This window comes from Phocoena phocoena, chromosome 2, assembly GCF_963924675.1.
Source record: "Phocoena phocoena chromosome 2, mPhoPho1.1, whole genome shotgun sequence".
NCBI lineage: Eukaryota > Metazoa > Chordata > Mammalia > Artiodactyla > Phocoenidae > Phocoena > Phocoena phocoena.
The window spans coordinates 141764345-141789073 of record NC_089220.1 but is presented as its reverse complement, the minus strand read 5'-3'; the positions used below and the strand labels follow the sequence as shown (position 1 = coordinate 141789073).

Below are 24729 nucleotides of genomic sequence, written 5' to 3'. Positions count from 1 at the left end.
GGTTCAACAGAGATGCCAGGTGAGGGGAGGGAGAGGTGAGGGGAGGCAGCGGGGGGATAAGAAGCAGAGGAGGACGTTCCAAGCAACTGGGACAATTTGTGCAAAGACAGCAGATGGAGAAGACCCAAGTGAATGGACACATGAAAGCTTCATTGATAAAACCAGACCTGGAAATTCACTGGAAGGCAATGCCGAGAGAATGTCCAAATGGGACATCCCTAACACCTACATCCTTGTCCCCCATTTGCCCTTAGAATGTCCCACCAAGCACAGTAGCCAGCAGCACCTCGACCTCAGGGCCACTGATCCCCATTGGTAACTCCAGCCCAAGAGTGCACAGAAAAGTCTGGCCTGGAAAGTTGGGTGATCAACTGTTCCAGTTTGCCTGGATTATCTCAGTCCCAAGAAAACTAGGACAGTTGGCCACCTACGAAAGTTGACACGAGACTCATATTACAAGTCTCATAAAAGGTAATCTAGAGAATAACACTATAGACACTTCCAAGGTACTTCTCCAACCGGTCAAAGGCATCCACATGCCAGAACCATTTCCCTACCACCTGGAAGAGCCCTCAAGAATGCCTTCACTACCCAAAGTCCACACCCAAGAAAACACAGTGCAGAGTGAGGAAGCTTCGAACACGAGCAGACAAAAGCATCCATGGAATGACCCAAACCTCACAGAGCCTTAGCCCATCAGGAGCCTCTTTGCAAGCAAGCCTGTACTTTTGTGATATAGGCCAGAACTGGCCCAGCAAAAAGAAACATTTCCACACTCGAAATAAGCCAATCAAAACATAATGCTTAAAATCCCTCACGATAGGGAAAAAATTCCATTATTGCCTCGACATCCAGCCCTTCCAACTTCAGCTTGGAGAAGATCAGTGGTCTTTTCTTGCCTGACATGGCTCTGTCTCGGCCGGCCAGCAAATCAACTCACCTTTGCTTTGTAGCTCTCTCAATCTCTGTCGTCCTTGACAAGAGAAAGAAATAGCATGCTTCCAGTGTGTCCTCCACTTGCCATGTACTCCCCACCCTCACAGCAAGCCTGCAAGGCCAGCTTCCTGGCCCTAGCCCGGCATTGGCCCAAGATAGCAAGACACCACCAAAACCCACTCCCTTTGCTATGCCTGAAGAGAGACCACAACAGAATGCAAGTCCTGGCATTCACTGAAGAGAAGCACGCATTTCGCAGCCGAGCAGAGAGGGGGGCCCACTTGCTTTCTTTCATCCAAGGATTGAGGATGACACAGTAGAACGACTGGAAGTGACCTAGTCTCAAAGTGCTAGAAGACCTAGAACATCTCTGGGCAGGGACTGGCCAGATCTCAGAGAGAAGAGAAGTCTGGGCACAGCCAGCAAGGGCCCTGTCTCTCAGCAATCCTGACTGCAGTGAGGGACGTGTAGGGGATACTGCATTTGGGACCGTTTTGAACTTCACCAGCTTGTATCTACCATTTAACCCACCTGATGAAAGTGATTTAAAAAATAACACAGTATCCCAAAAATGAGTCAAGAAAGACAGCGTTCGAAGAGGAAAATGTGTGCATGTTTCAGAGGCTGGAACTGATTCTCCACTTAACAGACCTAATTCTTTTATGCTTGAGAACGAGCTGATGTGTGAAAAGCTCGAGGATAATGAAATTCAGGCTCCACATGTGCCAAAGTCGATCAGAACAGCACGTACGGTCGCGTGTGCAGTGTTCGTGAATTTGCAGCACGCTTGAACTAGGAATCGAGTACAAGTCATTCCAATCAGTGTGTTCCTGTCTTCTCCTGACAGACCGTGAGCTCGCCTCATTAGATAGCTAAATCTTTGGAATACTGAAGGAGCGTAACTACATTCGACCAACATTACTCACTAACAAAGGAATGAGCTATTCAAACTCAAACGGCTCGCTGCTTAAAAACATTTTACACATAGGCCAGAAACAACACAGAAAACTCTCCTCTGTGGAGAATGTGTGATCTAGATCCCCAAAGACAATGACAACACCCTATATGTCCGAGGGCTAAGGCCATTTCCCTTCACTAGAAACTTCAGAAGTTGGTATATACTTCCCAAGTTAAAAACTATTACATAAATAACTTGGAAACATCAAGTGATATTTCTGAGGCCTGCCAACAGTTTAACCACAATGAAGCTCCCGGCCAACATATTCATGAAAAGTTCAGAAGTTACTTTGAGAAAGATGGACTCACAGCAAACAGATTTCTTGTCCTTATAAAGAATGCATAAATCAATAATTAAATAAGGAAGAGGAAAATTTGGTTTGTCATAATCGTTGAAGAAAAAAAGACATTTAAAAGACGTCTAGAAAGAAGACTACACAAAGGCTTCATTATTAATATATTATTGTTACGACTCGTATTAAAAATTCATTCAAACATTGCTCTCATACTTTTCCTACCCGCAGATTAGATGTAAAAATGTCTTAACTGAGCTTCAGGGCAAAGAACAGGCACTTGGCTTTGCTACTGCCTGGCTGTGTGATCTTGGGTAAGACACTGTTCCTCTCTGGGGCTCAGATTCCTCACCTGAAAAAACAGAGTCCCTAAACTTCCTTCCAACTCTGTCATGCTACAATTCCAGATGCCTGTCAGGGCTGGGCCGCACATCCAGCCCTCTACCTCCCCGGTGATGGAAACAGTAAAGAAAATACAAATTGGAGAGGCATTCTGAAATGAGAAATCACACAAGTAGGCAGTCGATGGCATCCAGGGGAGGAAAGCGAAGAGTCAACTATGACTCCGTTGATGACGTCGTAAGGCCTTAGAATGCTGACAAACACAGAATTTTACAAACATAGCATTTTACAGATGTAGAATGATTCGCACCAAACCCTGGATTTGACTCCAGGAAAGGAAGTGAAATTCTTGAAAAGGATGCCCGTCTAAGGTGAGGGGGTGTGTGGAAGTAGGAGATACTGGAAGTCAGATTTTAAGAGCTAAAAGGAGGAGGAGGGGACTTCCCTGGTGGTGCAGTGGTTAAGAATCCACCTGACAATGCAGGGGACATGGGTTCGATCCCTGGTCCAGGAAGATCCCACATGCCGCGGAGCAACTAAGCCCGTGCGCCACAACTACTGAGCCTGCGTGCCACAACTACTGAAGCCCGCGTGCCTAGAGCCCGTGCTCCGCAACAAGAGAAGCCACCGCAATGAGAAGCCCACACACCGCAACGAGGAGTCAACCCTGCTCGCCGCAACCAGAGAAAGCCCGCACGCAGCCAACAAAGACCCAACGTGGCCAATAATAAAATAAATAAAAAAAAAAAAAAAGGAGGAGGAAGCAGCAGGAGACAATAAGAATTTGGAAATCAAGGTCGCTGAAAGCAACGGTAGATCAGAGTATAGCTAACAGCAACGTTAACTTGAAAAAACATCTTGAATCCACTTAAACGTGGGCAGAAAGAGACGAAACAAATGCCAGATCAGCCAGGGGCTCCTTACCTGGAGTTACAGGGGAGACAGAAGGTAACAGGGGAGAAAGGATGATGGGTATAGACAGTATAAAAGGACCTCTGCGACATGAAATCAAGGTGGTTCTCTTCCAAGTGTCTGCAAGCTTATGTTAGAATTTACCCTAGGTTAGTTTTAGGAAAGTCAGAACCCACCACTAACTGAACACCCAGCCTTATCCCACATGCCTGCAATTCAAGTTAACGCTCTGGGTGTCTTTTGTTTTTGTTTTTCAGCCTTTTGGTGCTTTGTAGCCTAAGGTGGCAAGGTAGACATTACATCAACATGTGCACACGAAAAGACAATCCTTGGACCATAGGAAAATGCACATGGGCATGAGTTTCTAAGTGTGCTTAACCCCCTTTATCCCACCACGGCTGCCCACAAGGAGGAAGCACATTATAGCCAATCCACAAAATCTGGGAAGACGTACCTTCCACATTTCCCTGCACCTAACAAATGCTAAAAAATAAAACACAAAAAGAAAAGAATATTTGTGCAAAACAAAGAGTTCCCCTAACTTTTTTTAAAAAAAAAAAAAAGAAATGACTTTCAATGGAGAAACACGAATCCTGGGACAGACTTTTAAGTCAGTCCCATGACAACTCATGAAGCCCCACGTCTAAAGCTTCAGTGAGTTAAAGGGCAGGATGGGAAGACTCGCCATCCTCTTTCCCAGAAAGAGACTTCGGCAGACACTGAGCAGCTCTCAGTTCTGCCTCATCCGCGATGGAGAAAGAACAAACTGCAGAATTCAAGACTCCACTTCCTAGAACCGGCCAACACTCAGCTGCTTGCCTGTGAACAGGTCCTCTGGGGGACAAAACTCTAAAACCACCATGAGGAATGACCAAAGAGTCTACCCCAGAGGCTGGCTGCCTAACAAGGCTTTCCACCACAAGCTCCTTAGCAAGTCATCCCAAACTAACACATTTTAACTACCTTGTACCACGGATACAACCGAATGTCAGAACGCTTTCATTCCAAGGATCTGCTCACTACATGGGAAGTCGGTGCCATTTCCATCTCCGCTACCACGTTTCACCCAGACCTTGAAAACAATGTCATTCCTACTGTGATAATAATTCCCCTTATAAATGCTATCAGAATGGTTAATTCCAAATTCCCGAAGGAGTTAAGAATGAGCTGATGAAGAAACCCATGAATATGAAATCGTCCCCTTGGATGGACTAAGGTCTCCAAAGCCCTATTCACTGTAACAGTGGAATCGGGATTTTTGGGAAAAGAGATAATTTTCTAGGCGATTCTTCTGCGAGAAGCAACTGGATGTATCTCAGAGTGGGGGAGTCTGAGGTGTGGAGTGTAAGTTTTAGTTTTTTTCACATGACCATCCGGGTGCCCTTGAGTAAGTCATTTGCACATTCAGAGGCTCTGTTTTCTTGACTTGTAAAATGAGGCATTTGAGCCAAAGTCTCCACCAGTTGTAAAATTCTATGATTCTCTAAGTAACAGTTCACTGCATCGCTGGCAAGCCCGCCTCGATAATCAGAACGATCCAATTAACAGTCTGCAATGTAGAATAATCATTTTGTAATTTCGAGAAATAGACTATTTGCGGGGGAAGGAGTTCGGATCATGAAATACGGTCGCTTTGTTTTTCAAAACAAATGAGGCATCTGCGGTCCAGAGATGTTGGATAACTTCGTTAAATTATAAGCTAATTAGTGGCAGAAGCAAGACGAAGGCTGTCTGACTGGTCCTGCATGCACTGAACCACATTGCTACCCAGTTGGCTTCAGAACGGCTTTCTTCACTAGAAGCCGTCTCAGCCCCCTGTATAACCCCCAGTGTGCCTTTTATGTGACTCATTAAACACAACCTACATCACAGCTGTGCTTTACTGGCCTCAGGGTTATTAGTTTTCCAGACACCTAATCCAGGAGACATTTGAAGAGTGACCTGAAGGTCTTCATGAAAATACACCAGAATAAAATACTTTAAAAAGTCCTACAGGCTGTATAAAAAAAATAAACAAAATAAAATTTTTTTAAAAAAAGGATTTACTATATAACACAGGGAACAATATTCAATATTTTGTAATAACATCTAGTGGAAAATAACCTGAAAAAAATAATAGATATATACACCTGAATCACTTTACTGTACACCTAAAACTAACACAATATTGTAAATCAACTCTACTTCAATAAAAATGTTCTTAAATTAAAAAAAAAAAAAAAAAAGTCCTACAGGGGTCGTCGAAGAGAGCAAACACACCATCTGCTTGCTTCCCATTTTACCAAATGAGTATGATAGGCAGGAAGTTCCTAGCGAACCCAGTTTTGACCCAACAACTTCAGTAACCGGACAGCAGCGCCTGCAGCATAAGCACTTTGTCTCTGATTTCAGGCCGTTGGGACAGCAGGACAGTGCCTCTGGCACAGACCCGCAAACTCCACAGGTAGGTGTACTTAAGCGACATGACAGCACAGACACTGACTGCCCTGGGTGGCAACTCACACAGACCTAGACCTATTTCTGACCATGGAATGCCAGCAGCTGCTGGGATGGAACAAAGGCTACTCTGGAACACCGCCTCCACCACACCCCAGGTATGGAATCTTTGGAGGGGCTGCCCTGAAAACCTTAGAGGGAAAACTTGGGAACTTCTGTGCAAGAGCAACTGCAACAAGCTGTATGCCACCCAATATGCTGCGATCTGTTCCAATATGAGACAGTTCGTTCCAAAGAGCGCAACAGACAGACATTAAACCCTAAATTATGTTGCATCCAGGAACTTGGTTGAACCCTTCAGACATCATGGTGTGTGAAAGAAGCCAAACACAAATGAGTATGTGCTTTATGATTCTGTGGGGCCTTTAGGGACTTTCCACCCCCTCACTTGTTCCCGTAAACCAACCTCTTGCGCCACTCCTTCTCCCTATCGAAACCAATTCTTCTCCCTATCGTGCGCCACTCCTTCTCCCTATCGAAACCAATTCTTGGAGTTTTTCAGTTGACGGGGACTTTCCAGCCAGCGGGTAATTTTCCAGTTGCCCGTAACAGGTATACGCCCTAACCGCCACAATGAACAAACAACTGTAACGGCCAGAAGGTGGGGCAAAAGTTCCTAAGCCAATGAATTCAAAAGTCACTACATTTACCCAATCATTGTGAGAATATACCCGCCCTATGAGTAAATAAACCTATAAAAAGTATGTGATTCCGCTTTTAGGGGTTCCTCATCGGCCTCCTGCGTGAGGTTCAGCGAACCCCGGTGCATCGGCTCCTAATAAACCTCTTGCGTGTTGCAGCGGCTCTCGACTCTTGGCGGTTCTTGGGCGAGTTGGAATCCCTCGTAGACCGTTTGGGTCTAACAATTCCATTTATATAAAAGTAAAAATCAAAACGAATCTATAAGAGTGACAGAAGTCAGGATGGTGGTTACTTCTTGGGTGAGGGATACGGACCAGAAGGGGTCCAAGGAGCTTCCTAGGGTGCTGGGAATGTTTAATTGCTGGATCTGGGTGGTGGCTACAGAGGTGTAAAGTTATTTAAAAACTTACCAAGTTCTACACTTCAGATATGGGTGTACTTTACCTATATGCTTGTTACACTCAGCCATAAAAAGAAATGAAATTGAGCTATTTGTAATGAGGTGGATGGACCTGGAGTCTGTCATACAGAATGAAGTAAGTCAGAAGGAGAAAGACAAATACCGTATGCTAACACACATATATGGAATTTAAGAAAAAAAATGTCATGAAGAACCTAGTGGTAAGACAGGAATAAAGACACAGACCTACTAGAGAATGGACTTGAGGATATGGGGAGGGGGAAGTGTAAGCTGTGACAAAGCGAGAGAGAGGCATGGACATATATACACTACCAAAAGTAAGGTAGATAGCTGGTGGGAAGCAGCCGCATAGCGCAGGGAGATCAGCTCGGTGCTTTGTGATGGCCTGGAGGCGTGGGATAGGGAGGGTGGGAGGGAGGGAGACACAAGAGGGAAGAGAGATGGGAACATATGTATATGTATAACTGATTCACTTTGTTATAAAGCAGAAACTAACACACCATTGTAAAGCAATTATACTCTAATAAAGAGGTAAAAAAAAAAGAGTTTATAGAAAAATAAAATTAAACATATTGTGTGAGGTCCTTTGACATTAATGGAGAATATGCTTCTTCCTTTTCTTTAGCATAAGAATATCTCAGATTCTCTGAATTGAGTCTTTGCAAATAATATTACTAGCAATAACAATAGCTAGAGTACGGGCTTATATGCTCCAGAACCTGTGCAGGGAGACATATGAATTATCTCCTTTAATCCTTAAAACATTTCCGTGAGGTTGACACCATCATATATCTCACAGATGACAAAACTGAGGCACAGAGAAGTGAAGTAACTTGTCCGAAGTCACACAGCAAATAAAACATCAGAAATGGAGTTCAAATCCAAAGCAGTCTGACTCCTGAGTCTATATTCTTAGATGTTCTTCACATTTTATGGTATGTTACAGGATAGGGGGAGTTTTCAAACTGAGTCATATCTGATCTAACTTTTCCCCTGAGCCTAAGAAGCTCCCTGATATTACAATGCAGTCCGCACACTCAGCATTAAGAGAAAAGAGAATCAAGGCTTGGGCTGATGGGTTAACAGCCTCTAGATGATTACATTCCTGAGATTCATTCAACAGATACACCTAGTTTGGTACAAAGGCCTATTTTCTTTGCCTTTAGTAGCAGAGGGTAGGTGCTATTATTGGCTTGTTATAGTTTGACCTTGTTCCTTTCCCTTAAAAGAAATACACAGTGGGGGCAACACAGAATGTTTTCATATGCTATTCACTGGGGCTCTCTAGAACACTGTGTCCCAGGACAAGATTTCCAAGGCGTGCCACACACTTTTAAGATCTGCTTTAGGCCTTTTGGAAAGGCTAAAGGGGCTTACTTTCCTCTTTTGCTAGCTTTTATATTGTTATTGTATTAAATATCATTTATCTGCAGAACCTGGAGAAGGCATCAACCACTCTTTAATTAAAAAACACAGAGCTCGTGATTTTCCAGACACTCTCTTCTATCCTTTACTGCCTCCTCCGTTAGTTTCTCTGATGCTCTCATATGAAAACCTGTTAGAGCATTAATTTCTTGATTAGAAGGAGCCATAAATGATAGGCCCTCTAAAAATCCATCGGGGAGAAGGTCCAAAAGCAATGTGATGGTTTAGGTCCTCTTAGAAACCAGGCCCAAATGCCTGTCCAAAGGATTAACTGGGGTCTATAACATGAATATCGAATCATCTTCCACCCCACCCCTGCTCCCCGTAATAACTATTTGTGGACTCGCTATTCGGGGAACTTAAATGATTGATGTTGACAATTTTTTTTTTTTGCGGTACGCGGGCCTCTCACTGTTGTGGCCTCTCCCGTTGCGGAGCACAGGCTCCGGACGCACAGGGTCAGCGGCCATGGCTCATGGGCCCAGCCACTCTGCGGCATGTGGGATCTTCCTGGACCGGGGCACGAACCCGTGTGCCCTGCATCGGCATGCAGACTCTCAACCACTGCGCAACCAGGGAAGCCCTGATGTTGATTAAAAAAAAAAAAACTGGTCTCATCCCACTCCTGCCCCTGACTACCTGGATAGCATCCTGCTCACAGCTGGATGCACTGGTTCACAGCCTGCCCCTCATCCCAGTCCCAGCTCCAGAGCTCAATGTACCAAGCACAAGTCACGCAGTAGAAGCTGAGGATCAAAATCAATGGTGCCTCCCCCTGAGTAGGGGGATACAGAGCACCCTGCAATAGATGTCTCTACTCGCCCTCCATGCTCTATCCTTCATCAACCAGTTACGTTGCCTGAGACTTTAATCCTCCTCCCAGCCTCATCTGCGCTCTGCCCACCTCCAAGCCAGCCCCAGAGCCGCGTACCACTCCCTTCTGTCACATCTTACATCTACCCATGTCGGCAGACTGACCTGCCCAGAGCTCCTCCTTCCAAGCAATATTTTTCACCCCCTAACTAGGCCCTGCGCAACTCAAGCCAGAACTAACCAGCCTTGACCACACAGATCAGGACAGCACAGCGGACCTCGGTCCCTGGGCCATCTTCCTCCACCCCGTCATGTCCCGTGAGAAGACACTCTTGCCCCATTCCTCACCCACACTTGGCCCCTTAGGTGCCAAGGTCTACCAACATCTTTCAACGTCACTCATCATCCTAAATCCTAGCCCAGTTTGCACCACTGCCTCAGAAGTTCAGGCCCCATCAGCTAGAAACCTCTGCCTTTGGCAAAATTCTCTGTTTCAAACAAGTTGTGAGTGATGTCAGAGACATATGTACTCTTCCATGCTGTTAGGGCATCAATGTAAGTCGAGAATGGAGAGTCACAGTCCCGAGTGTGCGGTTTCTGCATCTCAGCCAAGCATGGCCTCACTCTCCAGTTGGGTTTCGTGCAGTGATTTAAACACACACACATGTGCACACACACGCGCCCTCACCCAGAGGCACGCCTATATTTTCCCTTTCTGGAAAATGGGCTTGGAAAAGAAAAGTTTCGGTGCTGGTAAAAGAAAGAAAGTAAGAGCTAAGAGGGCAAAGAAAGTAAAGCTTAATCAGAAAACAGAACTTTTGGAAAACTTCAGAATTACATGATGAATTTGGCAATAGCTGAAGTGAACGAATTTAAATACTTATATTAATATGGAAATATTTCTGATGAAAATAAGACAATGTGTCACTCAAGGCAATGCCCCAACCAGAACGAGAACCACACACTGTGCAGGAAGATACATGCAAGCGTGAGCAGCCCAGCGTCTTGGGGTCCTTCCTGGTGTAATGGGTCTATTATATAAGTGGTGCCAAGGAGGAAATATAATTATTTTGAAGTTATTTTTGAGAAACTGTTTCCTGCCCATTGGCAAATGGCAAAGCCAAAAATAGGCTCTTTAATGAAGTTCTTACCTGGTCGTCATAGCGATACGTGAGGAACTGCTCCCCTGTTGTATCTTCCAGAAAACTTCCCTGAGGGGACAGTGCAAACTCAGGAAGGAAATAGGCCCCAGGAGACTTCTCTGCTGTGGTCTGAAAGGCAAGATCACTTGGTTACAAATAAGGCCCCAGTAAGGACTCCCAACAGGCAGTCTCTGAAAAGGGTGGGTCCAAGAGAATCCACCCACCAAAAGGCTGTACCAAGAAAAGGGAAGTGCTTATTTACAGTAGCCTAGACGTGGAAACAACCTAAATTTCCCTCGACAGATGAATGGATAAAGAAGACATGGTACATATACACAATGGAATATTACTCAGCCATAAAAAAGAATGGAATAATGCCGTTTGCATTATTTCAAATGGCATTAGACTTAGAGATTATCATACTAAGTAAGTCAAACAGAGAAACACAAACACCATATGATATCACTTATACGTGGAATCCAAAATACAACACAAATGAACCTATCTGTGAAACAGAAACATACTCAAGACATAGAGAACAGACTTGTGGTTGCCAAGGGGGAGGGGAGTGGATTGGGAGTTTGGGATTAGCAGATGCAAACTAGTATATATAGGATGGATTAACAACAAGGTCCTACGGTATAGCACAGAGAACTGTATTCAATATCCTGTGATACACCATAATGGAAAAGAATATAAAAAAGAATGTATATATATACACATGTATATACGGATATGTGTATATATACACATGTATATACGGATATGTGTCTATATGCACACGTATATACGGATATGTGTCTATATGCACACGTATACACGGATATGTGTCTATATGCACACGTATACACGGATATGTGTCTATATGCACACGTATACACGGATATGTGTCTATATGCACACGTATACACGGATATGTGTCTATATGCACACGTATACACGGATATGTGTCTATATGCACACGTATACACGGATATGTGTCTATATGCACACGTATACACGGATATGTGTCTATATGCACACGTATACACGGATATGTGTCTATATGCACACGTATACACGGATATGTGTCTATATGCACACGTATACACGGATATGTGTCTATATGCACACGTATACACGGATATGTGTCTATATGCACACGTATACACGGATATGTGTCTATATGCACACGTATACACGGATATGTGTCTATATGCACACGTATACACGGATATGTGTCTATATGCACACGTATACACGGATATGTGTCTATATGCACACGTATACACGGATATGTGTCTATATGCACACGTATACACGGATATGTGTCTATATGCACACGTATACACGGATATGTGTCTATATGCACACGTATACACGGATATGTCTATAGACACACGTATACACGGATATGTCTATAGACACACGTATACACGGATATGTGTCTATATGCACACGTATACACGGATATGTGTCTATATACACACGTATACACGGATATGTGTCTATAGACACACGTATATACGGATATGTGTATATATACACGTGTATATACGGATATGTGTATATATACACGTGTATACACGGATGTGTCTATACACACACGTATACACGGATATGTGTCTATATACACACGTATACACGGATATGTGTCTATAGACACACGTATACACGGATATGTGTCTATAGACACACGTATACACGGATATGTGTCTATAGACACACGTATACACGGATATGTGTATACACACACGTATACACGGATATGTGTATATATACACACGTATACACGGATATGTGTATATATACACACGTATACACAGATATGTGTATATACACACGTATATCTGTATACATATGTGTAACTGAGTCACTTTGCTGCACAGCAGAAATTAACACAACATTGTAAATCAACTCTACTTCAATAAATTTTTTTTTAAAAAAGGGAAGTGCCCTGTCTTGGCAAAGGCCATGTGAGACACACCAGGTCTCTGTGTTGAGGGGCTGTTAGACCAGGATAGCACCCTGGGCCACCTCAAATCAGCTCACACAGTATTTACCCCCTGACACCTGTTTCTTCCCCCTGCCCACAACCTTCCAGCAATGCAGCCACAGTGAGGTTAACTTGCTTAAGTTCTGTTGTTACAAATCCACTGTTTCTAGGACGTGCTTTCTTTCTCTTTCCTTTTCTTTCTTTCTGTTTTTGATTGTTTGGTGAAAGAGTGAGAAACAAACTTATTTTTTCCATACTGTAACAGAAGTGTGCGTTCCTTGCAGACTTTAGAAAATTCAGATGAGTGCAAAAGAAAATAAAAACCGCCCATAAATACTCCAACCTATAATAACCACTTTTAATTGTTCTGATGTATTTCCTTTGAGACTTTTTTCTCATAATGTTTTGTATGTTTATATAAAAAAATCCAAGATTAAATAAACATGGAGTTTGCAGAAAGACTCCATTGGATTCAGGGAAAGCTCATGCCCTGGCGTCTGAATCGGTAGACGTAAGCCCAATTTGTTGGGGTCAAGGGGAGACAGGAAGGACACCATCTGTTGGAGAATATGGCTTGGACACAATGGCCCAATGGACTTGCTACCAACACTTGCCACGTCCCCATCCAAGGGAAGTTAGAGCATGTAGAGGGCTTATCCGGATCACTGCCTTGATTGGTTCAAGGAGGGACGAGATAAAGGAGATGGAACCCCCAGTGCTTAGCCCCACATGATCAAAAACACTGGTCCATGACTCTGCCCCCAACAGGGTACCTCACTCCCCCTGCTCCAGAAGGACTGAGCAAGAAACAGAGTGAGAGGCCATGGGTGTAACTCCGAGGAAATCATTTTCTGCAAACAGGAGGAGTGGGGAATAAAAGTACCCCTCTAACACCTCTGTTCCAAGGGTCACAATTCCAAACTGCAGCAGGAACTGCGGTTAAAGCTAAAATAGCCATTTGAATGCTACACGTTAAAAAAAAAGAAATCAAGATGTGATAGCTTTGTTAAGGCACTTCGAACAGATAAGTCTGTGCTTTGGTTAGCCCTACCCTGTTCAAAGAATTTCAAGATTTTCTCATTAAATTTCATTCACATGAGGGGCTCAGCGCCAAGCGAGAGACAGGAATCTTCCCAGAGCCCTGCAGCCCCAGAGCTCCTTTGCCCTCCTTCTGAATGGCTTGCTTGAGGCCCAGTGACTCCTACCTGAGTGCGGGAAATTGGGAAAACACCTGTGGATGTCCTACCTGCTACACTGTGAAGCCACCCTTGACATGGGTCTGTCACCCCAGTGTTCAGACCACCACCGGGTGTTCTGTGGAGGTTTTCTCTGTTATGTCACCTTCCTGTGGGGAGGCTCTGCTCTGAAAGTAAGCATGGTCACCCTGAGGTCCACAGCAAAGCCACGGTGTCAAGAGCCTGGAAAGGAGGTCTGATCAGGCCCAGGCAAGGGCACAGAATACATCTGTCAGAACTGGCCAGCCAGCTCTCTGATAAGGGCTGGAGATTGTTCCTAAGTGACCTTGGGAGGAAAAGGAAGGGGAGCTCATGCCACAGCCTCCACAGAGACAACCGGACTCTCACACGCTTTAGCAGTGTTCTATGGGGCTCTGCATGAAGTATCAGAAAAAGCAAAAAGGCTTCCTGGTAGTAAAGCTTTCCAGTCCTCAGTATTCATTAGGGTGGGAAAAAAACAGCAGACACTTATGACTTGACTATAACTATAGCTGATTACCTTCCACTTTGTGAGCCACTGTTCCAAACTTTACATTGTAGTTATCAGGGTTTAAAAAGGTGAGGCGGGAATAAAAACTTCCACGTGAAAATAAGAGGTGAATTTGATGGTAAAATGTATGTCTCTGTATGTTTCCCAGGAAGTTTGAGTATGCGTAAAAGTATCATTCTTCTCTCCAAGGATAAAAACACATCTAGGGCTTCCCTGGTGGCACAGTGGTTGAGAGTCCGCCTGCCGGTGCAGGGGTCACGGGTTCGTGCCCCAGTCCAGGAAGATCCCACATGCCGCGGAGCGGCTTGGCCCGTGAGCCATGGCCGCTGAGCCTGCGCGTCCAGAGCCTGCGCGTCCAGAGCCTGTGCTCCGCAACGGGAGAGGCCACAGCAGTGAGAGGCTCGCGTACCACACACACAAAAAAAACACATCTAGGTAAACCTCAGGGCCAAATTTTATATAACTGCTGGTAAAGAATGGATTCTATCTTAACGTAATTCATGGACACTGATTACCAAAATGCTTAGCAAAGAATCGATAAAAGTTAGTTGTTGTTTGCCTCTACTGGCTTCACAGATGGTAGAATCATAGTTTTAAAGGCCTGAAGAGGCCTTAGAAGTCATCCAGGTCAAACTCCTTTTTTTAGAAATGAGTAAACTAAGGCTCTGAAAGTGAAGAAACTTGCCAGACACCACAGAGCAGGAGCCAGGGCTGGAACATGTTAGTGGCCATGTGCAAAGACACAGTTAGATCGTTTTACCAAAGAGTGGGGGCTGGGAGCAGCCTAGGATCAACACCTGAAATCAGCTCCCCGAATACACAGGGCCTCCCAGTATGATGCTTATCTTTAGTTGACCATATAGTCAACACATATTTATTGAGCACCTACTACATGCCTGAAGCTGTTCTAAGCGCTATGAATACAATGACGTACAAGAAAGATAAGGTCCCTCTTTTCATGAAGGTTATACTCTAGTGGGAAGAGATACATAACAAAATAAGCAAACAAATTCATAAACAAGAAAATTAAAGCTCTAAGTGCTATAAAAGAAATAAACAGGGGGATGTGAGAATAAGGTTGGGAGAGGGTTGTTTAACTTTAGATAAGAAGATCAGGAAGGCATCCCTGAGAAGACAAGATTTAAGCTAATATCTAACAGGTAAGAAGGAACCAGTCACACAAAGAGCCAAGGATGAGCATTCATGATGAAAAGAAGAGCAAGTACAAAAGCCCTAAGGGAAGAAGCAGGTCAGTGGGACTGAAGATCAGAAAGGAAGTCAGTGCGGCTGGATCCGGTGTGAACAAGGAAGAGAGTGCATGAAATGGAAATAAGAGAGAAAGGAGGAGCTGGGATATTCAAAGCCTTACAGGCCATGGCAAGGAGTTGAAGAACTATAGATTTCAGCTAACACTGACTGCTTTGTGGAAGATAGGTTAGGAGGATGCAAGATGGAATCATATAGGTCAATTAGAAGGCCGTGGCACTAATCCAGTTGAGAAGGGATGATTCCTTTGACTGGGAGGATGGCCGTGGTGAAGGGGAGAGGTAGATAGACTAGAAGTTACTGACGGGTGAGAAAAAGCAAGGCATCAAGGATAACTTCCGGGTTTGGGCTTGAGCAACAGGCTACAAAAGATTCAGTATGAGGGACTTTGCTGGTGGTCCAGTAGGTAAGACTCTGCGCTCCCAATGTAGGGGGCCCAGGTTCGATCCCTGGTGGGGGAACTAGATCCCACTTGCATGCTGCAACTAAGAGTCCGCATGTCACAACTAAAAGTCCGCATGCCGCAACTAAAGATCCCGCATGCTGCAACAAAGATCCCACGTGCTGCAACTAAGACCCAGCACAGCTTAAATAAATAAATAAGAGATTTGAGAATTAAGAAGAAAAGTTCTTTAAGGAAAAAAAAAAAGATTCAATGGGTGGGTTGCCCTGAGGCAGGAAAGGATCTGCTGGGGAGGGGCAGAGAGTTTGGGTCTATTTGGGTCACATGAAGTCTGAGATGTGTATGAGACATCCATCCATGTGGAAAGCTTGAGCTGGCTGTTCAATATGCAAGTCTGGAGCTCATAAGGGAGGTCTAAGGCTGAAGACAGAAATTTGGAAGACATTGTTTTCATTTCCTACACATATATATTTACAGCATCATACTGGAAAGGACCCTCCCTAGAGAATGAGTTTGGCGGACAAGAGGGCTTTGTCTGGAGCCCTCAATAATTTTAATATCTGAGGACTTCCCTGGTGGCACAGTGGTTAAGAATCCACCTGCCAGCGCAGGGGACACGGGTTTGATCCCTGGTCCGGGAAGATCCCACATGCTGCGGAGCACCTAAACCCGTGAACCACAGCTACTGAGGCTGCGTGCCACAACTACTGAAGCCCGCGTGCCACAACTACTGAAGCCCGCGTGCCTAGAGCCCGTGCTCCACAACAAGAGAAGCCACCACAACGAGAAGTCTGCGCGCCGCAACAAAGAGTAGCCCCCGCTCGCCGCAACTAGAGAAAGCCTGTGCACAGCAACAAAGACCCAACACAGCCAAAATAAATAAATAAAATTAAAAATTAAAAAAATAAATAAGTCTAATATCTGAACGTGAGTAGAAGAGGAGGAGCAAGCAAAAGAGACTAAAAATGATAATCAATTAGAGTAGAATCAAGGAAAAAAAGACAAATATTGGGTCATGGAAGGATTCAGCATCAGAGTGGCCAACGGTCTTGAATGCTGCTAAGAGACTGAGATGAGGCCACAGACGTGTCCATTGGATTTGACAGCAAGGAGGTCACTGTTGATCTTAACAAGAGTAGTTACGGTGATGCAGCAGGGACAACTGTCATGGTTTTGAGAGGTGAATGGGAGAAGAGGAAGTAGAGACCGTGATGAGAGACTCAGAAAGGGGCCATAGCTGGAGGGAAACGTAGAATCGCAGGTAGAATTTTTAAAGATAGGAGACACTGGAGCACGCTTGTTTGCTTACAGGAATCATCCAGTAGCAAGAGAGAGAATGGAGAAGACAGAAGAGGTAACTACAGGTGCAAAACCCCTGAGAAGGAAGAGGAATGGGATCCAAATTGATTGCGGAGGCTCTGGCTTTTGTCCAGATGAGGGCCCTTGGCCCACAAAAGCCTTCATCAGGCCATGCTCCCTAGCCGATTTGGAGCCTCCATCTCCCCTGCACCTATTCCTTGGATACCCTTCTGCGAGGTCTCAGGGACCTCCTGGTCCCAAGATCATCCGTTTGTCTCTATCACCCTCTCCGACCACCCCTCACCCACCCCGGCTCCTTTCAGCTTTCTCACCTCTGAGCTGGCTCTCTTTCCTGGGCTCCACTGCAGCTGCAGCCGCCCTACTGCTGAGAGAAAGTGCAGCCACATTTCGTCCCAAACTGCTGCCTTCTGTGGCAAGGGGGGACTGTCCTAAGCCTCTGTAATCAGAGTATTTGTCTGTTGTGCTTCTTTTATTTTTTTTAATTCTCTTTGAACTACCAGAATTTTTTTTTTTGGCTGCGTTGGGTCTTCGTTGCTGCATGCGGGCTTTCTCTAGTTGAGGCGAGCGGGGGCTACTCTTCATTGCGGTGCGTGGGCTTCTCATTGCGGGGCTTCTCTTGTTGCAGAGCACGGGCTCTAAGCTCACGGGCTTCAGTAGCTGTGGCACGTGGGCTCAGTAGTTGTGTCTCACGGGCTTAGTTGCTCCGCGGCATGTGGGATCTTCCCGGATCAGGGATCAAACCTTTGTCCCCTGCATTGGCAGGCAGATTCTTAACCACTGCGCCACCAGGGAAATCCCCAGAGTATTTTGTCTGTTGTGCTTCTATACTATTAACAGCAACTACAAACATTTCATAAGCGTCAATGAGCTTTTTTTTTCTCTGCTTAAATTCGACTGGGTAAAATGATGTATGTTTGCCCTACATTTTGTTCATTGTGTTCCTATCCCAGGCTTCTGTCTCTCCCCCAAGGCATCTCAGTGCAGCATTTTGGAGGAAGTTCCACAGGGCTGAGGACTGTCTCTATCATGTCTGCGTTCCCCAGGGGAGATGCCTGGTGTAAGGTCATGAGAGTGAAAGACTGCTGGCCTGCACTACCTGAGCTATGGACTAGGGGGCCTTCTTCCTCACCAACCCCCATTCTCCTGTGGGAGTTAAACGCTGCTAATCCCTGGGCTAGCCCAGATTCTCTCCAGGCTCACATCACACTCCGCGTTACTGATAAACTGATTTCACATGCACCTCTTTTTATCAAAATCCTTACTCCTGAGTCAATTTTGCAATCATTTGGGAGTCGAGGCTACAGCCTGGTGCCATCCAAGTCCTTTCCCTCTATAGTAGCGAGGGTGCACCTCCATGCTTGTTTGAAGAGCCGTCCTGTAGCATCCCATAATCATGAAAGCTCAGTGCTGGGAGGGACCGTCTCAGTCATTTAATCCAGCCTGTCCACCTCAGCAATCCTGCCAGATGCCCTGCAGCCTCTGCTTGAATTCCTTTAGTGACGGGGAGCTCACTCTCTTACAAGGCAAAAGGGCAAAAGAATCTAGGAAGTTCAGAGATACCAACCTAGTCTGAAGTGGCCCATTGCTCCCCAAGGGTGGAATCAGGTACCTTTCCTCTGTCATCCTCCCCCATGTCCTTCCCCTGCCTTTCCCTCTCCCTAGAGGGAAGTGAATTCTAGAATCTGAACAGAGTGGAATTTGGGAAGAGACAAATATTTGAGTCACAGAGCTAAATAACTGGAAGAAATTTTAGAGACAGTCTAATCCCAACCCCTACTTTGGAGCAGGAATTTCTCCTGCAGCATCTTCCACAGTCATGCACATAGACTCAACAGAGGCCCTTTGAAGAGAAAGCTGGGAAGGAAGGAAACTCAAGTTTATTGAGCATCTACCGTGAGCTAGGATTTGTGAACACTGCCTCTGTCTGTCCTCACCGCTAAGCTGTGAGGTATGTGTCACCAGCCTTTTTTCGCACAGGAAGAAACCAAGACACAGGACATCAGGACATTTAACTAGGGACACACAAAGTCCCAGCTGCTGAGTGAAAGTTCACCCCCATCCCAGTCCCCCAGCTCCCTCAGTGGAAAACAGTCTTGGCAAAACTGGACCTTCCTTGAAGGAGAAATGGCTAAGTTGACTCATGGCTTCAGAAAGCAAGCACCCTGGGCAGCAAAGAACACGCGCTGACATTCTCACCACATGGGGGTTGACTTCCTAAATGTCAGGGAGACTCGGCGTTAGGCGCCTCCACACACAACAGGGTGACCAAAGACCAGGCCCCTTCAGCAGCAAGAGTTGACGGCAGGGTGCGGGGAGGGAGGCCGGACCAGGAAGTGTGCAGTCTTCCCAGGGCGCAGATCCAGGGCCGAGGAGAGCAGCTGCCAAAATGCATCATCCCACCGGCCGCTGTCCACAGCTGCCGAATCACTGGGGATGGGGTCCGAGTCATCGGGGACAGGGTCAGAAGGAATCCAGACGGCTTCTCCAGGGACCTGAGGATGCAGCTGATCCACATCCCCCCCTCCAGCTGAAGGCTTTGACTTTGGCAGGAGGAAGGAAGTATGGGATGGGGATTCAAGGACAGGATTTCAGCGTCCTAGCCTCCATCTACAGCCTGGAAAGGACAGAGGATGTCTATCAAGACTTGGCTGATGGCATGGAAGGAGAAACAAGTAGAGGAGAAGTGGGTGTTCCTATATATAGAACAGAACCCAATACTCCTCGAAGGTTGAGCAGTCACCATGAAAAAGAATACAATGGGATTCTCACTGAATTTCAACAAGCCCGTTTTAAACCCTTCTCCCAGCCTTGTCTGAGCACTATAGGTGGACGTTTGTCTCTCTCCAGAGCGTGAACACAGCCAAACATCACACCACTGACCTCTACAGAACTGTGGTCAATAAAGATCACTAAGTTCTCTTTCCTACCTGCCACTGTTAAGCCATACCTGTATTCGGGACCGAGAGCCGGACTGTACCATCCCCGGTCATTCACGCCCTCTTTAGATCTGGCCCATCCTTTCAGCCTGTCAAGGCTCTTTTTGGATCCTGACTCCATCTACCAATTTTTGCATCACTCTCTCCCTGCTTCTCATCAGCCCAAATTTGAGCAGTGCTCTCTCTATCTGTCTCCTTGTTACTGCCACAAACACTGAGCTGGAACAAGGCTGAGAACTGGGCTCTTCACTAGGCCAAGAGAAGCCTGTCTCCAGGCTGACAGTGACTGTACTCACTTAGGGTCCTCTCATTTCATATATCCCCAACTTGCCCACTGGGGATTCAAGAAACACATTGTCCGATTCTGCCATGACACAGACAACACATGGAAGTAAAGACGCTAGATGGAAGAACTGAGATTCCAACGGATCTTCCAAGGTCAGGACGAAAGCTAAAGGTTAAGAGGGGACAACACTGAGCCACTACTGCAGAACAATTCCCCGTGACACCAGGGCTTAGCAGAGGACGGTTATGGTCACGGTCAGGAATACGAATGCATAAGAAGTCAATCTCAATTAATGGCAACCAAGATCTGCAGTAGGATGGGAGGCGCGGACCACTCCTACCGGGGAAGGTCCTTTTAAATGATAATATTTGGTGAGTCGGAAAGTGTGTGTTCCAGGTGGAACAGGAGAATCCCCAGGCTCTAGGGACAGTCTGCCAGGAACACATTCTCCGGAGGGTCTCTGGGGGCTGTTCCTCCCGGCCTGGATTACACATGGGACTTTACAGTTTGTGCCCTCCAAAGTCCATGAGGGAATAATCAAGTTAACCAATATTATTTAAATTCAGCATACCAAACACATTTTTCTTCCAAGAAGCAGGATGTGCATTTTGTTTCCTGAACCTGAAACAAAGACTCAAAAGGAAACCTTCGGGATCATTTTGGTCTTTCAAGTAGGATGTTGTCATTCCAATATGTTTCAAAGTCCTGGGGGTCCCCAAACTTCCTGATTAAATATAAAATATATTTACTTTGCCAAGGTTGAAAGGGTAGGCTGAAAGAAAATGAGTTTTCACATTTTTTTGAGTCTTTAAAAAAAATTAATGCTAGGAATTTAAGATTCATCCTTTCTATTTACCATCAACTAATGAATACATTCTCTTGAACTTGTTGGGTTGAAAGGCCTAACATTTGAATGAACATCTGAGTGTAAGTACATCTCAGCCAAACTTCGTTTCAAACTTCATGTCGTTTCAAACTTCAACTTCACTCTGAGTCACATTTTCAGCAGACCCTTCTGGATCCCTCTTAGTGCTGGAAGGTGGGTGATGCCTTGTGGGTGTGCATATTCAGAACAAGCTGTTCCATGGAGAAGGTCTTTCCTTGAATTTAAATTTATCATATTAAGACTCTCTTTAGCAAACTGGAATGTGGATCTTACAAATGTCATTCATATAGGGCTTCCCTGGTGGCGCAGTGGTTGAGAGTCTGCCTGCCGATGCAGGGGACACGGGTTCGTGCCCCGGTACGGGAAGATCCCACATGCCGCGGAGCAGCTAGGCCCGTGAGCCATGGCCGCTGAGCGCGTCCGGAGCCTGTGCTCCGCAACGGGAGAGGCCACAACAGTGAGAGGCCCGCGTACCGCAAAAAAAAAAAAGAAAGACAAATGTCACTCATAGCACTACTCTTCCATCTGCCACTAAACACAAATTCTCTCTCTCTCTTTCTCTCTCCTTCCCTCCCCTTCCCCTACACACACACACACACACACACACACACACACACACACACACACACACACACAGGCATCTTTAATCAGCCCTGGCAAGCAGGGCCAAAAGTAATCAGTGAAAAGATCTTGCTGGAACAGATTTCACCTTTCAGTTCCCTGAAAGGAGAAAACCTGAAAATGAAATCACAATACTTCTTTATACATCTGAACCGTCTTTAGCCCTCAGCACCAGCCTTTGTGCATAGGAGACATTCAATAATTAATTTTCTTTCCTAGAAAAACTGACATAGGTTGCCCTTTCCACCCCCACAGAGCCCTGCATGACTGATGCCTGATTTTCTCTCTGCCACTTTGAAAGACCAGAAAGCTCTGGCTGAAGCACATGCTGGCATTTCACAAGGAGTTATTTAAAAACTTGACCATTACTCTGAATGGGGAGAGGAAAGAAAGCCTGCCCCTGCCACATATACACAATACAGATCCTCTTTCCCTGGAGGCCACCCCTCCCACAAAATTTTATCGAAGAGTCCATTTTTCAAGGACTTGAAGGAAGCTGACCCCTTGGAAAGAGACTCAGTGAGCAAAATGTCATGTGGAAATAACTCTAAAACACCTCAGGGGGAAAAATTGAAAATTGTATTCCATGAACAGGGCTCCACTGGTAAAGAAAAAAGCTAGATGGATGGTCATCGCAAATCTTAATTAATTGTAAACTCCCTACCCACTCATTCCTTCTCCCAGTCTCTCCCCTCCTCCTGGTGCAGCCACACTGGTAAGGGGTCATGCTCTTCCCCGCCAAAAGCCAGCCAGCAGAGAAGGGAATGATCATTTATTTGAGGGACGTGAGCAACTGTTGTTGCTGTGAAGTGCTGTAAGTGAGAACGACCCAGAAAAAGTGCCGTGGAGAAGTGAGGTGCTTCCTGGGGGAATCTCTGTTATTCCCTCCCAGGCATCACTTCCACTCCAACAGGGATTCAGGGTTGAGGGAGAAACAGTCTCGTGAGGCCCAATCTGGGCAGTGGAATCTGCACTTTGATCCCAAAGCGAAATACGTATTTTCCCGCAGCCTCTTCACCAGACACTCATGATTACCTCTCTGCAGAGACAAGGCATCTTTGCTTTTAAAATAAGAGTACAGGGACTTCCCTAGTGGTGCAGTGGTTTAGAATCCGCCTGCCAATGCAGGAGATACGGGTTTGAGCCCCGGTCCAGGAAGATCCCACGTGCCACGGAGCAACTAAGCCCGTGCGCCACAGCCACTGTGCCTGCGCTCTAGAGCCCATGAGCCACAACTACTGAGCCCACGTCCTACAACTACTGAGGCCTACGCACCCTAGACCCCGTGCTCCGCAACAAGAGAAGCCACTGCAATGAGAAGCCCACGCACCGCAATGAAGAGTAGCGCCCGCTCGCCGCAACCAGAGAAAGCCCGGGTGCAGCAATGAAGACCCACTGCAGCCAAAAACAAATAAATAAACTTATTTATTTCTAAAAATAAATAAGTAAAAAAAAGTCAATAGAGTACAAATCAGTATTGTACTTTACCCAGGTGGCGGAGGGAGGGACTCCTCAAAGCATCAAATGTTCAGGTATTTCTTGAGGGTATGTCCAGGGCCTATTCAATCACCTGATCAACATACTGTTTATTAAGCACCAAGGCACCTGTTTACTAGGCACCGAGGCCGTTTTTGACACGGAGAATTCATCAGTCAACGAAACAGACAAAAATCACTTTTCCCAAGGAGTTTATATTCTAATTCGGGGAAACAGAAAATGAACATAATATATAAATAAGTTATATAATGTGATACAGGAAAAAGAGGTTGGAAGTGCTGGGGGCTTGGGGTATAAAGTGCACTTTTAAATAGAGCGGGGAAGCCAAGGTAGGTCAGGGTTCCTTAGGGAATCACGTTTTATTTTCTGGTTTTCTAAACAGACAAGTTGGAGCCTGCCCTTTTCTTTGGAGGCTTCAAAGTATCGAGTCTCTCTAGGAACCTGGCTGGGATCTGCCAGGCCCTGGAGTCATCTGCTTCTACCTACAGCACCGGTGTGACCCTCTGCTCCTTGGCCCCAACTGCCTGTCTGCCTCTCCACCACCCTGCACTACAGCCAGCCCAGGCCTCAGCACTCCACCCTGGCTGTTCCAACGTCTGCTCCCGTTGAGCCACAGCCCACCCCGCCCAGGCCCTAATAGTACAAGCACGGGCATAAGTATGCAGAAAACACCATTACTGGACAACAGACTGATTGCATGGGCATGGTGTCTGTTGCCAACGTCAGAGTCCATTACTAAGCATGAGGCAAATCTGCGTATATCCCAGTACACGAGCTTATACAAACTCAGTAGTGAAAGAAAAAGAAAGGAAGGGAGGGAGGGAGGGAGACAGGAAGGAAGGGGGAGGGAGGGAGGCAGGAAGGAAGGAAGGAAGAAGGAAAGAAATAAAGGAGGAAAGAGAGAAAAGAAAAAAAGCATTACCAGCTCTTCCCAATTTGCCAATGAGACACCACCCAGCCTGACACAGTCCAGAAACATGTCGGGGACATAGTCATGTTTATTCAAGGTCTTTCTCACCCTCACGGCTTTCTTTCTTTCAGGAAACAGCTTGTCTGTGTGGCTGAAATCCTACAGGCTTTCAAAATGTAGGCTTCCAAGAGAAGAGAAAGACAGAAATGTGCTGTTTGCACATATTCTGAAAAACATTTATATTCAGCCTAAGCCAGTTTGTTTTTCTAAGCTTAGCAGGGCAGGAAGTCTTCAGTGCTAACGCATCAGCAGAGCTGCCAAGTTTGCTGTCTGGATGCTCCTGCCTTTCAGAATTCTTAAACAAGCAAGGCGATAGGAAGATAGCGATTTACAGTCAGGATGTCTTTGCTCCATGTGTATAAAATGGCATCACTCTAATTTCCATAAACTACCAAAAAATTCTGAGGGTTTAGCATAAAATGTTAAGGACTTCTTGAAAACAAAAGGTGATGCTTTTTATAAAAT

General features: G+C 45.7%; 1 protein-coding gene and 1 pseudogene across 1 annotated transcript in view; one reads left to right on the top strand and one right to left on the bottom strand.

Annotated features, from left to right (window-relative positions):
- Nucleotides 1-24729, bottom strand: part of ADAMTSL3 (ADAMTS like 3) — a 368709-nt gene that overhangs the window by 298232 nt on the left and 45748 nt on the right. Inside the window, 1 exon segment of the mRNA XM_065871391.1 lies at nt 10389-10508. Coding sequence (XP_065727463.1) covers nt 10389-10508 — 120 coding nt within the window.
- The window catches only part of LOC136143836 (6-phosphogluconolactonase pseudogene), a 49958-nt pseudogene continuing 44863 nt past the window's right edge, over nt 19635-24729 (top strand).